Source organism: Neolamprologus brichardi, chromosome 15 (assembly GCF_056152115.1).
Source record: "Neolamprologus brichardi isolate AB-2024 chromosome 15, ASM5615211v1, whole genome shotgun sequence".
Classification (NCBI taxonomy): Eukaryota; Metazoa; Chordata; class Actinopteri; order Cichliformes; family Cichlidae; genus Neolamprologus; species Neolamprologus brichardi.
In genome coordinates, this window is record NC_142118.1 from 38,385,980 (window position 1) to 38,402,849 (window position 16,870).

Consider the following 16,870-nt stretch of genomic DNA (forward strand, 5'->3'; position numbering starts at 1 on the left):
CGTACTGAAGCCCTGGCCTGAGATCAACCACTGAACCACTTCCAAATGCATCAGTACAGAGAGGTCACTCACAGCCTCGTGGTCCGTCAGGTCAGCCAAAACGAAGCAGCGGTACTGCTGCTGTCCAGGCAGCGGTTTGTTGTAGAAGCCGCTGTATTTCTTTTCATCACCCAGAGTGAAGATCTCAGGGAGCGTATCCAGCTTGGCAGCGATGTAGGGCTGCAGGAAGTCATTGCTCTGCCTTTTCCTTCTCTGCAGGCTGCTGTCAGCACCGGACTCCAGAAGCTACCAGAGGAACAAAACATTATGAGTTGACATGACAATGGAGCAAAGTGACACAAGATGACATAACAAACCTCATCTCTAGATGAAGGCTCTCTTTTCCTGACCCTCTGTGACAGTTATTTTATTTACTTGTTTTACTCTTATTTTTTTCTAATCCAAACCACCTTTAACTGTTGATCTGTTTTCACTTAATTAAGGTTTAAAGTCTGCATGTCGTACTGTAACAATGCTAACAATATAACCAGGCAAGAAACGAATGGCTCCACAAAGCAACAATGCCACGAGCCTTCAACATGCGAAATTCAAAAGCCAACGGGAGATGTCATGAGGGTTATATTCATCCTTTTATATACACTCTGCAGTTTTTATCACCTGTCTTATTGATTAGAATGAACTAAATTGCTGAGACCTCTGTGTGACTGGTCAACAAAGTCAAAAGAACCAGTAAAGATGAGCAATGTGTAAAAAGATGAACAAACAGGGTTATTAGTTAAACCACTTTATTATGAAATTTTATTGTTCAAAGTGTTCGAAATGATGCTTCATCGTGCTGCTGATGCACTACACGTTTGTTCAGCAGTTTGAGCAAAGCTGCAATTTGCAAAAACATACTAGAAAATTGATTTCTCTAAGTCTAAATCGAAGCAATAAACCTTTTAATTAATTTTATTTGATTTGATTTTGTTTTTGAGCCACGTAAAAATGTTACTTCTATCTTATAAATTTGTAAATTTGTGGTGCACTCAGTGAAAGGTGCATGTTGGAGGATGCCAAACGCCTTACAATTAGCAGGATTAAATTCATAAAGTCTGAAGGTCCTCTGTGACATTCAGGAAGCACCGAGGGTCGTGGCTTCATTACTGACACTCAGCTGCTCTCTGTGTGTCTCTTTCAACCACCTGCTTTTGTCATTTTAGACCAACACGTCCCTGCAAACCAACAATATTCAAGGTGACACTGACATGATGGGGATGGTTGTCTGCAGCAAAGTCACTTCAATCATATGGATACATCTTCTTCCTTTTTGGGTGCTGACATTTCAAACATTCACTTTGTAAGAAAAAGGAAATTTAACAAACAGCCGGTTGACAATATTTCACTTAAAAACATCACAGATGAAGCTACTGGATCCCTGGCTTTGTGCCAGTTTCAGATGCTGCTTCCTTCCTTTTATGGTCCAGTCCTTGGTCATCTCACCCGACTTATCCCCAAAGATATATCTACTTTCTTAGATAACTAATAAACTCAAACACTGCTGCTGGAAGGAATTTGGACCTTTATAAGCTAAATTACTCCTAATGTTTAGGTCTCCCTTTCCATCTGGAAAGCACCAATTAGCTGTATGTTTGGCTCGCAGGGACATGTTGCCATTAATACATTTGACCTTACTAACCCCGTTATGTCCTAAGTAAGCAGGGCGTATAACGCTGGGGCTCATCCAGGATATAAAAAAGGGAAATCTCTGAACTTTATAATCATGCCGTAGACCAGGGGTGGGCAGTTCCAGGCCTCGAGGGCGGTGTCCCTGCAGGTTTTAGATCTCACCCTGGGTCAACACACCTGAATCACATGATTAGTTTGTTACCAGGCCTCTGGAGAACTTCAGGACATGTTGAGGAGCTAATTTAGCCATTTAAATCAGCTGTGTTGGATCAAGGACACATCTAAAACCTGCAGGGGCCCTCGAGGCCTGGAGTTGCCCACCCCTGCCATAGACCAATCCAACTCAGGGCAATAAATAAATAAACAGAAATATTAAGTTCTGTAGAATGAATAGAAACCTAAAACTGACCCAACAACTCAAAAACAAAAAATACAAATATATGGATATATATGGGTAAATCACACAAGATATAATAAATAAGGATTTAACATTGTGCATGACCAGACTGAAACATGCACGTGGCCTCCCTTTGTTAGACAGAAGTAATGACAAGGTTGATGTGCTGCCAACCATCTATTAGAAAATGACTCCACTACAGTGAAGTGCTTTTGTCCAGCCAAACCCAGACAGTGATCTGCATTTTAGTAATCAACACAATCTGCAGTAGAAGAAGCTGATAGTGAGCAGTAAACCACAGACACTGAGCAACTCCATTACTAGCTGCTGTAGCTCCAAAATAACTGGAATATAAAAAGGCCAGAGTTACTAACAAAGACTAAAAAATACAATGGTGATAATGATAACTATAAGTTAGTATAATTACACAGTCTTTATGCATCAGCATCCTATAAAAACAAAGACAGACTTTAAGACTCAGCTTTAAACTGTTTATGCTTCTATTCTACAACACAAACCTTTTTACAGAGCTCATATTGGCCAGATTCAAATGTAACTGCACACTAATGCTTCTTTGATAACTGTGTGTTGTTTTATGCACACATGTATTGGATATGTTCAAGAGTTTCAGTTGAAGGTCCAGTTGTCAGTGTTTGGAGTGAGAGCTGGTTTCAGGAAAACTACAAAAATACCAAAAACGCGAGGTTGAGCACAAAATCAATTAGCAGGAAATCCCCTTTTTGACAGCAGAACAGATCAATAATGCGCCACAGGATGTAGCTGAACATGCTTCTTTGTCAAAGATCAGGAGAAAAGGTTAAAAAAAGCCAGACAGCAGTATGAAGAGCTGTGGGCGCATTGGTAGACCAAACCTACAGAGTATCTGTAGGTTTGGTCTGACCGCTCCTGTTGCTTCTTAAAGAACAGGTAGAATTTCCAGCAAAAACTCATCACATCTTTGATCCTAAAGTCCTGTAAAGATCTAATCAGTTATTCACACTGAGGCGGCTGAATTAGCACCTTCAAGTCCAAAGAAATGGTTCTGGATGGATTGCTGCTTCTGAGCCGGGAAACAGTTGTTGCCTCATGTGAAGGGGCAAGAGAGCTGGGCCAGAAGCTTTTGAATTAGTCGAATGTACTCCAGGCTCTCGGTTATGGTCATGAGCTCTACATGCAGCCAAAATGAGATGTGTGTCCCAATTCATAGGCTGCATCCTCCGGAGGACCTGGCCTTCGCGGCCTACGTGGGCCGGGTCCTTCATAGACTGAGAAGGCCCGAAGTGCGAGGCTGTGAAATGGGACGGTCTAGCCTTCAGATTTGGAATTGGCTGAGCCGCGCAATGAATTCTGGGATATGTTGGACCACGAAGGACACACCCCACCCATCCTTCAAATTCGGGGAAATGAAGGACGCATTTGGAGCAGCCTTCGTCGCCTAGCTATGACGTAATTGGCCTTGAAATGTGGCCTCCAAAGGCTGCGCCCTATGAACTGGGACATAGCTGTGGTGTCTAGTTTCTACACCTGCTACACCTTTACACTGAAAGTCCTACTAGTTTGGTTCAAGAATCTTATTAGAAACACCTTTTGGATGTTTTTCGACATGCAGAGTCAAAAGTTACATTTCATGGAAGTTTTATTTATTTTATTTTATTTTCAATGGCACTTAAAGACTCTGCTACACTAGCTGTTATAGTAAACACCATAAAATCCATTATAGCCAGTGTGACGTTGCCCATTGGTTTGCAAAGTCCTCTTTTGAAGCTTGAAGCGTTTTGGCTGTCTCCCTCGTACTTTATTGAAGCCGTGACTGATAAACTACAGGATACTTTAGCTACTTGTCTGTCACTACCCAAGTCATACATAGTTTCAGGGATTTCTATACAGTCTGTACAGCAGTGAGGATGAACCCCCCTCTGACCCTTGGAAATAATTCAGGTTTAAAGCTCTTCTACACTGGCTTGATTTTTTAAGACCTAGAAAGTCCATCTTTTATATTTTTATTTAGTTTATGACAGCAACTCTCCAGTTGAAGCAAACAAGGGTCTGGACTATGAGATACTCCAGATCTTTACCTTCATTGTTAGACCATTATCCACTTGCATGCATTTCATAATTTGTCAGGGGGGGGGGAATTAATGACAAACCCATAACAGTTACTGCACAGCTCAACCTTATCAGTGTGCCTGCAGACACAGTAAAAGCTCATCTCCTTTAGATCTTGCTCAATAAAGGCTCACGGGAAACAACGCAGTGCAGCGCCGCATGTATGTAAACGACAGCAGCAGCTCTGTTGTAGGTTAGAAAGGACTTGGAAGAGATACAACAAAATCAAAGCTAAAGGATTTTACTGACACCAGGTAATTATATACAGTTGCAGGTGATGCAAAAAAAGCCCCATTTCTCTCTTTAAATCTGTCGTTCTTAGTTGTTATTTTACGTTTCAGGAGCAGAGCTGACTCAGCAGTTAATGTGTCAGCAGGTTTTAAAGCAAGAACAAAGCAAAATCTCAGAACGATGCACTGCACTTAGTTTACTCTACGAAAAATTTATTTTTGAGTTGTAGATTCAACAAAATTAACCACTGAACCCTCGTGCCACCATTCAGCTCAACATTAACACAATATCGTTTACAAGAGGGGCCAACATAGCAGTGATGCCACACCACCCGTCTGCATTATGGGAGATGCAGCAAATAAAACTGAATCAAAAATAGAAACATAGCTTCAGACATGAGGTAAAATTTCCTTTTGCCACCATCAGTGGGGACTCTGTGTACAAATATTCCTCAATCCACATATTGATGCATGATGATTTTTCTTTAATCGCCTCTATTTAGCCTCACAACATTTCCACTTGTAAACAACATTTTCGTTTGATAGCTTTTGACCACAAAATTTATATTTTAGTATCTCTGACTGCATGACAGTGAGAACAGTCGAATCATTAGAATATTGTTTGTCCCTCCCATGTGTAACGATGCTAGAAGGGCTTCATCTTTTAGTCTGATTGGTTTGAGTGTAAATGAAAACAAAGCTAAAACACATGCAGTGACGTCAGGCGGTGCTCTAAAAGCCGAGGAACGCTGCATTCCTTTGTAATCGACACACGAGGGTGGTTGGAGAACCGGATTCATAATCGCAGCATTTCTGTCAGCGATGTTTCAAACCTGCCAAGGTGCCACTAAATGATAAAAACTGATTCCCATTTATACTGCTGGGAACATTTTCCTGTAATGAAGGTGCACAAACTCTGTTTTGTCACTCACACTGCAATAACTTACATTTTCCTTCAGTGTTTCTCGCCCTTTTCCAGATAAACATGGGCAGAAAACATTAAGCAGCTTTAATCACCTGTTTTCAATGTTATCAGTCGCATGCATATTGCCAGTAGGTTTCCTCCTCCACCTTATGCCAACCCTCTGTCACCTTACTGCTGCTTCTACCCTTCACACTGGGACTAATAGGTGAATTTAACTGCAATAAAAAACGAACAATAAACTGCAGTTCCCTCAATGGCCACTTGAGGCTGCTTCTGGTTTAATTTCCCAGTTTAAACCAGGCTGAGTGATTCTGTTTTTAGTGTTCCTGGATCACATTTACGTGTCTTTGCATGGTTTACCCTGCATGTGTGGATGGCACTGTAAGCTGTGCTCACACAGTGATTTCTATGACACAATCATGCTGATGTCGTGCTGCCCGACGGCACAAACACCAATCCTGAGTTTTGGCCTTGATGACGAGATATTTAATGTCTTTGCAATTTTATGTTGAGGAACATTTTTCTGAAATTGTTACACAATTTGTAGATGATTTGTAGAGAAGCTCCGCCTCTCTAAGATGCTCCTAATCATGTGACTGACCTACTGACAGTTATAGTTTCTTTTTTATACCCTCACTGCGGTAACACAGCCTTTTGTTTGCCCCGTCCCACTTTTTTGGAGACGCATTGCTGTCATCAAATTTATTAAAATTGAACATCTTTCATGTTTTAATATTTGATATTTTCTACGTTCCAATAAGGATAAATTACTGCAGCTTATGTCCCAACTTATTTGAAAGACTTTTTCTAGGATTTGACTTTTTACTTTTACCCAGTGTTCACAAAATCCTTGTTCCATCCAGAGGTTTTATGTTCACATCTTTGCTCTACTAGATATCTCCAACACAGTCTGGCTGCTTTCTGTTTATCACTGTATAAAGACCGCCAGCTGACCTCATTTATGGCAACAATTACAACTTTAAAACAAAAACTTTTGTTTATCGAGCAATAAATATGTTACAGCATTGCGAGGCTGCTTTTTACACACCTCAAATTATTGTTAATTTTTAAAGTTATTTAAGAAATAAGCAAAGCGATAAAAGTCTTAACTTTCACTATAAAGAGAAATTCAAATATCGTTCAATCTTAATTTCTGAAATAATCAAAAATATGTAAAAATGTAGCAGCTTAAAAAAATGCATTATAACACAACAAAGAAGAACATTTTAATGATTGAATTAATTTTAATTTAATAAAATGATTAATTAATTAATAAAATGATTAATTAATGTGTTAATTAATTATTACATTAAAATTAAGTTTTTCAAGTTCTTTTTTTACTTTTACCCAGTGTTTACAAAATTTATGGCAACAATTACAACTGATAAAAGATCCGTTTTTAAGATCAGCAACAATGAAATCAAACTGAACTCTCCGCTCACCTCTTGTATGTCCATGTCTTCAGGGTTTTCCCATCTCCTCAGAGAAACTGGAGTGACGGGAACAACCACTATGTAGTACCACCTGCACAAAACGTACAATGCACCCATATATGAGCTTCAATGTTAAGAGAAGATATGATGAGTTTATGAGGAAATTCACCTGTTATCACAACACAAGAAGCACAAAGTGAATAAAAGACGTATTAAAATGCAGTTTACATGTATGCATGTATATAATCTTATCTTCTCCATAAACTTTCTGAACCTTCTCTTAAACAGATGGATTCACTGAGCCTAATGAGAAGCTCTGCTTTGGACATTAGCATCTTTCCTCCACTGACTCCACTCCTCTTAATTACTGCTTACTCGTGGGCTATTTCTTCGGAGAAACAAACACTTGAAACACAATTAATTATTTCTATGTGCTTGTCTTCTTGACCAAGCTGGGTAATAATATGAAATAAACTTCTTGTGAAATGCACCGTTTGCATTGGGATTCTTATTGCTGATTACCTCCCAAATTGCTTTGTGGTATCATGAGAGGGCTGCGAGTTGCAGCGGGGCGACTGTTGATACAGTCGTGTGGTTTCCTGCTGTACTCATGGAGCTGTGGGGCCAGAGGTTTGATTGTCTTGTTTGCACCTAAAACTACTCTGACCTTAAAGAAAATGCTTCTGCTTCTGATAATTGGCTCGCTGTGAAGTGGGTAAAACATGACAGGAAGTTAATGAAGAGAGGCTGTAATGGCTGGGCAAACACGCCAGAACTTTCTGGCTTTTTAAGATGTTTGAACTGTTAATACGCTGAGTGGATGTTGGGGAAAATAGCCTGATGCACAAGACATTCACACGTACCCATACGGTCTGGCTCAGATTAGCTGACAGGACTCGCTAATACCCTGACACTCAACGCTCTTGGCGCCTAAAAGCCAACACGACGGTAACACACTAATACTGAGATGTGGAAATGGAGGAGCGGTCCGAATCACGGAAACTGTCAGTGTTAAAACAGACAAACTGACCTGACAGCCGCTGCATCCGGGACCTTCGGCAGGCTGATGGTCACTTTACCACCTTCCTCCACATCGATATGGTATGGAGCTGGTTTCACTGTCAGGAGGTCCGGAGCCGTTCGGATGGAGACCTGCTGCTGGAGGCCGCCGGCGCTATTCCCTCGACTCATGAGCACAAACGAATAATCGGTGTCTGGCTGCAGCTGTGTGATCAGCTTCCTCTTCAGGTTGCCTTGAACCTCCACACTCTGCTGGTTGTACAGAATCTACAGCAGGATGGAGTCACAGAGGTTCATTTACACCGTGCTGTAATAATGATCACTGTGACGTCTGTCATCACAGCTCTGTTTCACCCATGAAAGAGCGCTGAGCTTACCTTGACAGGCACTTGAGATTTGTATGTTTCCGGCACTTCCCAGGTGAGCAGGACCGAGGTCTTTGTCACGGCCGTCACACCAAAGTTCTTGGTGAACACTGAGGGAAGATCTGGATGATTATTAGGTGGTTAATTTGATTGTGAATATGACTGAGATGATTCAGTGCTGATGAGGAGGTGCAAGAAAAGCAAGACAATTAAAGGGAACGCGACCAGGTAGATCTCAGCACAGTTTTTAGGATTTTACTCTATAAAAGCACAAACAGGTGTTTGGCAATAACAAAAACTGCTGTTTCTCTAACGTCCACTTAATTCTGCCAATACATTTTTATACAACTCACTTGTTTCAGCTGTATTAAAGCTTAAACTTCACATTATCAGTGGCATGAAAACTTTGACATGTGTGCAGCTGACAGATGTCGGCTCGATTAATGCCAGCCTGCAGGTTTGATAACTTTAATTGGAATTTTAATGCAATTATCTGAAAAACAATATTGCTTGCTGTGTAATTGTACTAACAGTCAACAAAGCTTGTGCTCCAATTAGTGAATTATGCTAATCAGCAGGTAACTACATGACGCACCAACAGAATCCAGGCAAATAAAATAAATAACTATCACAGCAGTGAGCAAAGATGACGTGACACACATGGACTATGTAGGAAACTGTAAACAAACATAAACGATATAAATGAGTTTATTTAAAATTCCTCTTGTCAACATCATAACGAGCTTCATGAGGTTTTCATCTCAAAAGGTTTCCAATGAAAAGATCGTTGTAATAAATAACACAGGATTTAAGTGTAACTGTTTTCAGATGGTATGCTATAATGACTCAGTGAACTAAGTGGATTTAATCGTGTGAGACTCACAAACACTCACAGGAACGAGCTGCTTGCTTTCTGCATCAAATATGGGCAGAAAGTCCTTGTTGAGCATCTCTAGAGTCGAATCCTACAGGGCTGCAGTTTGCACATGCCAGCTAGAGCCAACGGTTATTAAATAAGTAAAAACTCTCCAAGTTGTCGGTGGAGTAAAGTCACTTGTGACTCTACTTAATGTCTAAACTTGTTTTAATTTTCACTTTGAATCCTACAAAGTTTTAAAAAAAGGGTAGAAACTGAACATGATTTGTTTTCCTGATAAAGTTCTGCTACATTTTTTGAGTTATGTAGAGGACCAGACAGAACTAAATGATACTGGGACTGGCCTCACCCTCTTTTCAGTTTCATCATCTTCTCATTCACACGATTTTCAGAAACTTGCTCTGACCTTGAGGTCGAGATCACTGAGATTTTTAGTAGATGCACCTCAGCCTGTGGCTCTCACCTGGCATGGAGGTGGACATGGTCCTGCTCTGGATGCTGGGGCTGATAGGTCCTCCGCCCTTGCTGGTGAAAGCTTGGACTCTTATGTCATAGGTTGTGTCAGGCTGCAAACCGTGGACGGTCATCTGTGTAGCCGTGGTAACGTTGGTGCTGTTGTTCGGGCTGTTAATGTCTCGGTACATCACCACGTACTTCACAATCTTCCCATTTCTCTCAGCCAGAGGAGGCGGGTCCCAGGCCAGTTTGGTGGACGTCGCAGTGAGGCCGACCACGCTCAGATTTTGCGGGTAGCTGCTGGGAACGTCCTCAGGGGTGCTGATCTCTTTTACGTACTCCTCCCCGTTCCCCGCTCGGTTTTTGGCACACAGTTTGAAGATGTACACGGCGCCCTTGTGGAGGCCGGTGACTGTGAAATGATCATCTGTCTTCTTGAAGTGTTTAATGGTGAAAGCTTCCTCCTCTGCTCTCTTGTACTGCAGCTGGTATCCCATGTGCTCCCCAACCATTTCTTTAGGGGGCTGCCACTGGATTAGAGCGGTGTTCCCGATGGTGGTGCTGATCATCATCGTGGGCTTTCCAGGAACTGCGATGCAGAAGACATTTGTAAATATTCAGCACTAAGAGACACATTTAGATATGATCGAGCTTATTTTCTTAGTTGGTTGGAAGGTATAGCACCTGTTTTTGAGACTATCATAAAGGCCACACTGCTTTTTATTATCAGAAGAACAAAGACTGTTATTCAGACTAGCTTTTGAGTCTAAAAAGCTCTTTAAACCTGTGTTGTTGTGTGTGTGTGGGTGGGTGGGGGTGTTTCCTAATGACCAGCAGGGGGCAACTCTTCTGGCTCCAAAAGAAGTCAAAGTTGCAAAGACGTCTGTTTGCAAAATGACTTTTTCTGATGAGTTCATAGGATGTTTAGATTATGGTTTAGTGAACCAGACGAAGCTTTGTGGCTTTGTGTGCAGTGCTGTTGGACTCTTAGTGCAATCTGCTCATTGCTAATGACATCTGGTTTAAAACACAAGAGCTGCTTCTCAGTATACTTGGGTTTACTTTTGTTCTTGTGAAATATCATCTGTCAATTCCAACTCAAAGGCTACGTTCACACTGCAGGCGAAAGCGCATCAAATCCGACTTTTTTGACCCTATGAGACCCATCTATCCGATCATGGTGTGACAGTGTGAACGGCACAAATCCGATATTTTCAAATCCGATCTGGGTCACTTTCATATGTGGTCCTGAATCTGATACATATCTGATGTTTCAGAAAGCGACTGCTGTTTGATGGTCAAGTCGCATTAAATCCATCTTTTACGTCACTGACACAAGACAGACGCCAATTATCAGCGCCAGAGAAGACATCGCGAACGCTTCCTGGCCATCCGGTGAAACTGTTGGGAAGACAACGTTGGAGAAACGTGAACATTTTATTTGTACTGTATAATCTGCAGATTCTGACAGAAATCTGCAACTATCCTTTGAAGCAGCGCTCCTCTAAAACAGCAATAAGGATCATTATTAGGTTATTTACATTATTATGTCAATAACAAAATAACTTAAAGCAAAAATTGGGAAACGTAAAGTCCGAAGTCTTTATATTAAGACCATCAGTCAAACAATACTGTTGCTCTGGGTCTAAACAGAGCGCGTTGTGTGTGACGTCTTCTTTTGCGCATGCGGCGCTTTGAGCGTTCACACTAGAGCGCGTTTGCTGTCGCATTTTATTTGTAGTGTGAACGAGCAGACAAAAAAATCGGATTTGATCGAAAAATCGGAATTGAGCATCAAGACCTGCAGAGTGAACGTAGCCTAAGTCAAGTATGCTGCAAATGCCTCTGTGTGTTGCCCCGCCCCTTCTATCAGGGATGTAATGAGTGTTGACTTGTGTTGACTCGAGTATTCTAGAGCACATTTTGAGGAAAACTCAAAAGCAACAGTTTGAGTCATCCAAAGTTGTGACTGAAGTTTAGAAATTTTACTGTTTCTGTGACAAAAAGCAAGATTTCAGGATCTTTTCTATAAGAATGCAGCTGTTTAAACTATCAAGTGATGCCTCTGCAAAAGCGTTTAAGAAGCTCTTTCAGGATGATCCCGAGCTAAACGTGAAATGGAGCCAAAATCAGACAAACAGAAAAAATCTGACTACGCAGGACTGTAAAAAAAATGGAGACATATTAGAAAACAAGCAGGAATAAGATCAAGATATGGCCTCAGATTTGTTGTATTACTTGTATGCAGCACACACACCTGCTCCTGTGGTGGTGGCCACCTTGGCCTTGCTGCGAGCTCCGTCACCCTTGGTCGTATACGCAGCCACAGTCACAGAATAGGTTGTTTCTGGGAGCAGAGCTGCTATAAAGGCCTCCTGCTCAGCACAGAGGGAAGAGAAGAGGAGGAGGAAGAGAAACGGAGATGAAGATGAAGAGAGGATGAAAAAAACAGACGAAAGGGCAACAAAATCCACGTTGAGACAACAGCTTCAGTTCAATTGGCAGAACATTTAGTGCACTGAGCAACACACAACACATGCATCAGCTTCACATTTCCACCACTCAAGGTATTCTGACATTTCCACACCACCCAAACACCAACCTGTTCACAACACTCCAGCAGACCATCACTCCACATCAGCACCGAGTGCTACAGAAGGCTTTTGGAAACTGAGGTTCTTCAGAGACTGTTCCTGTTTGATTATCTGCTTTTCTTACCAGTCACATGTCTATTATTCTTTAACTGGTGACTGCACAGATGCAGTTTATGGACAATAAAGTTGAATCCAGAATCCTGATCTTCTCTTTGAAGAAACGAGTCAAGATAATGAAAATATACCAGCTGTTTGTCCAGTTAGATCATTCAAACTAGAACATAACCAGTGAGTGACAGCAATAAAAGAACAATGAGTACAACAACAAGCACAAACGATGGTCTCCTGGCTGACTCAGTGACCACCAATCACCATCAACCTCTGACTTTCTAGCGATCTGATACGACAGCGTTATTTCTGCCAAAAGACACCCTGCGTATAAAAGCAAAACACAGATGGCGTTGCGTAACACGAACACTGCAGAAAATTTCAAAACAGAAAAAATAGGATGTAGTGCTGATGCTGCACTGCTCAGCCTGTTCATCTCACACCACACTCAGGCTCGAAGATGCTGACTCTCATCCCAGCTGCTCCACAATCAGGTGCAAAGCCCCACATCACATACAGAAGGTCACCTTCTGTTAAAGCCAACAAAACTATATCATTTACAAAAAGCAAGGGTGCGACTGTGGGGTTCCTGCTTTGCAAATCAACGAAAACATCCCCTGAAAATGTGGAGGACTTAGTGCCAAAGACCTGAACACAGCTCTTTGTTTCACAAGGATCTGATGCCTTGCAGTAATCTACCCACAGAACCGCTCATAAGCCTCCAAGTATACGAAACTGTCACTGTCCAATATTAAACTCAAATGTATTTCATGATAAAGACCTCTCAAAGAAACTTGTCTCAGGAGAATCTCTGCCATGCACATTAGGGTACATGTTCGAACGTGCTCGTCCAGCCGCGTTAATATAGCCGCATGCACGGCCTGTCAACTGCTGCGAGTCCATTAAGAGGCACGAAAAAGGTCCACTTTTCTCAGATAGCAGAGGATTGCTTTCTACTGCTGAGTGCTGAGTGGAGCGGAGCTGCAGAGATGAAGGAGCGTGTGATGAGAGAAAAATGGCAGCGGGAAAGTGGCGGAGCTGCGAGTGTGTGCGGGGGTTGATAGTTCCAGTAAAGAATGCCCAGTGGCTTCCATTTTCCCCATCATGACCGTGCCTCTGCCTGCAGCCCAGGGGCTGCTGAGCCACGGAGATGTCACTGCAAATTAGCAAAGCGCCGCCGAAGGGAAAAGGGGGGGGGTCCAGAAACAACCACTCTAATTATTATTCTGTGGCAGTTTAATATCTACTGGATATTTAAAAGGGTCGTCTTCTGCTAATTTAAGAGCAGAGACGTAGAAAACTGACTTCAGCCGGGGCGTGAAGAGTTAAGATGTTTCCCTCCTTCCTGTGTTCTCTGCAGGGCAACGAAGGTGAAAGATGAGAGAGAAATGCGACTCATGTGAAGCTACTGAAGTCCTCTAAAAGCCTCATTATTTTAATCTGCTGCTATTCCTTTCCACTTTTGTTGCCAGAGATTTTCTTGCTTTTGAAAGGGGAAGAAAAAAAAATCAAATTGGTCTTTCATCTGTCTTTCAAACGCAGAGCAAGCAGGAGTCTGCAGGGATGGATTCCCAGGGACTGAACAGATGATACGCTTTACATTAAGACACGAGGCGTCTCTGCTATGAGGGGAACGTCTGCTTTAACGGGAGCCAATCAATCGGCAGTGACTTCCTGTGTGTCACACATCAAACGCTGCTGTCCTCCACCTCCTTGTCTTTTCAACCTCCATCACCAGTGGGGGAGATTCCACTAATGTTGGGAACAAATCCACTACAAAAGCGCATTAGCAGTTCGCACACTGCGCCGATTCTTCCTCACATGAAGAGGGAAGGACACTTGTGCCTGATATTTCAGTGGATGCTGGAGACCCTTCAACAACACCCACAGTCAGCATGTTACATTTAGGAGTTTGATCAATTTGATGCTTGAAATGGGGAAGCTGGGCTAACAGTCTGCAAGCTTGTTAGCCGTGGCTCTGGAAGCTTACAGCTAGACCTTTGTTCGAGGGCTGGGCTTCCTTACCCAATTTAAACTGGACATGTTCCTCTTTGTTCGAGCAGTGGATGCTCATTAGACACGGCCAAAGGTTCGAATAATGACATTTGTACAAGTAATCGCTGTGAGATAAAAGGTCAGGCTTCACACGGCTGTTTCCTGCTCAGCTTCACACTATTTTTTCTGTGTGTTGTCAAAGAGAGAGATCTCTTACGTGGTCATCAAGACGCTCTGCTGCTCAAACCTTATGCAGCCAAACAGACGAATGTGGGCTTAAAAAGACTGGGACCTTCGAGGGTAAAGAGCTAAACTGATGCACTTGAGACGAGGACTAAAATCTGAAGCTGATCCCTTTTAAGCAATAGCCTTTCTGGCTACTCTCCATTTAAGTATTATGTAGGTTGCATTATTTATTACCCAGTTTTCTGTCTCCAGTTCTGCACATTTATCCGTCCACTATCATTAGCCACCTGTGCTGGACTGACGTATTGAACCGTTGCAGAGGGAAACTTGTGCTACTCAACAGTAAATGCACAAAGTATTTCTATTGCTTCGTGTTGGGGTTTAATCTCTCAGAGAAACAACTCTGGGTTAATTGTGTGGAGTTTGAAAGCAGTTGTTCCTCGAAATAACTGACCCATTTAAATAAAACAGGCACAGCTTACTGAATAAATAAAACATGAAGTCGAAATAATTAAAACGTTTTAGAGACTTCTTTTTTGGTTTCTATCCAGTTAAAGGGAAAACTCGTGCGCTATGAAAAATTTAACGAGTGTTTCAGCTTTGCTCTTCATTACTACAGAAATGGGAAGGATGGGTCTGAAATGAGCGTTCCCCTGTGGGCGGGGCCGTCAGGGCAGATGTGGCGAGTGGCTTTTTCCACTGTGCAGAATTATGGATGGCGGGGTCATCTGAACGACTCTGTGTGATGTCAGCAGAGAGGACATCATCTCTCTGATCTCACACAGCTCTGTGACCCGACGGTCTCATTCTGGTCAAAGCGTCTCTTTATGAGGGCAGCCAATCAAGAAGAAAGCTGGCTTAAAGACACGATAGTCTTAAAGTACATTTTGTAATTACTCTGTGAAGCTCTGAACCAGAGCTTTCATCACTCGGTGGCATTTTGGTAGTTAAATATGTTTAGAAATGTGCTGCAACATTTCCCCAACAGCTGCTTTTTCCTCTGATATTGTAAATAAAAATGTGTTGATTCCTACAAAATAAAGCTCACAGTGACTTGAAGCGCCAACATGTGGTAGAAATTGGTATTACACAAAAGTGCTGCCTGGCCCGACTGCATAGTTATTATTGTAGGCTTTTACTATACAAATAAAATTGAACTGAATTAAAATTAAATTGAATATTTTAGATTTGCAGTGGTTCTTTCTGCATATTCTGTTGAATTTATTTGAGTTTACTTAAGTATTAAGTATTAGCAGAGAAGTGAGTCCATGCTGGCAACCAATGCACTGTTTCCACAAGCACATGCAGTCAGTCATTTAGGTTTTTATGGCTTTTTGTTTAACCCTTTAAGACCTACCATAGAACCAAGTCAGGCAGAGCTTATATTATATGTTTACATGCTGTGGAGCCATTTTTGGGAGCATTTCAAGTTGTTATACATCAATACAACCATTACAGCCCAGATTTTAATAATATGTCTGCATTAAGTGCATAGTAATTACATAAATTGCAAAAAAGTGCAATAAACTACAAAAAAATTTAAAATCGTTTTTGTTTTTTTAACATATATTTCTAGTTAGAGAAATTTAAGAGGCTTATCCCTCAAAACTGTAAATACAAAAAAGTTGCACAAAATAGTTTCCCACCACAGGAAATTTATTTTGAGTGTCTTCATAGTTTTATTTGTGAAATACACCAATTTTTATACACTGCAGGAAAAACGAAAATAAATATTATAATGCAAATTTGCAAAAAAGCAGCATATGCATCAAAATAAACTATTTCCAGCAGTGCAATATGAGTCCTAAGCATCCCAGCAACCACACAGAAAGTCATAAAGTCAAACATAACTTTTAAAAACACCAGTATAGGCTCATGAGGCCCTGATGGTAAAAAACTACATTTCCGCAAAAATGACGTCACTTCCTGTTTCGGGCAGGTCATGGCGGACATGCGATAGTTCGCGCTGATGGACGTAGGAAGTGTTACAAACAGCTGATCGGATCAGCAAAGCGTGTTTCTGGAATATTATGTTTTTGTTGCTGCAAGTGCTTTTTATGCAGTTTTTGCAAAACTATATGTGGAAGGAAACTGTGACCGAGGACAAGCTGATGGCATAAGATGTAAGTACAACTCCTCCGGTTTCATATGCAAAAGAAATTATTGCGCTAGCTCACGTGGTTGCAGAGCTACCGGGATTTAAAAATAGTTACGCAAAACAGAGCGTGCTGCTCTGACCGGCTTTAAAGGGTTAAATCCAAGAACCACGTTTTATAAAGGTAAAAAACAAAGAAACAATAAAAAACAACCACAAAGAAAAAGAACCGAGCAGAACCACCGACTGTTGTTTCCACTCTGTTATTAATAATGTCATCAATAATGTACCGGTCCACAGAGAGCAGCCGGCGTGTTCTTAAATGTGAACTTTATTTTCCTTTGCAGTCTGTGCTCGTGGAGAGCTCCCCTGTAATAACTGAGTATTTAATAATAGTGAACAGTAGCAATGAAGT

General features: G+C 41.6%; 1 protein-coding gene across 6 annotated transcripts in view; it reads right to left on the bottom strand.

Annotated features, from left to right (window-relative positions):
• The window catches only part of ptprfa (protein tyrosine phosphatase receptor type Fa), a 385,498-nt gene that overhangs the window by 73,898 nt on the left and 294,730 nt on the right, over positions 1-16,870 (bottom strand). For 4 of the 6 annotated variants that reach the window (XM_087852896.1, XM_087852895.1, XM_087852897.1 and 1 more), the window contains 6 exons: positions 11,735-11,852; positions 9,485-10,066; positions 8,157-8,254; positions 7,790-8,046; positions 6,769-6,850; positions 73-285 (listed from right to left, as the gene is read on the bottom strand). In XM_087852896.1, the coding sequence (XP_087709022.1) occupies positions 73-285; positions 6,769-6,850; positions 7,790-8,046; positions 8,157-8,254; positions 9,485-10,066; positions 11,735-11,852 (1,350 nt within the window). Of the gene's footprint in view, positions 1-72; positions 286-6,768; positions 6,851-7,789; positions 8,047-8,156; positions 8,267-9,484; positions 10,067-11,734; positions 11,853-16,870 lie in introns of all 6 variants that reach the window. The other 2 variants (XM_087852893.1, XM_087852892.1) reach the window with 1 other exon arrangement.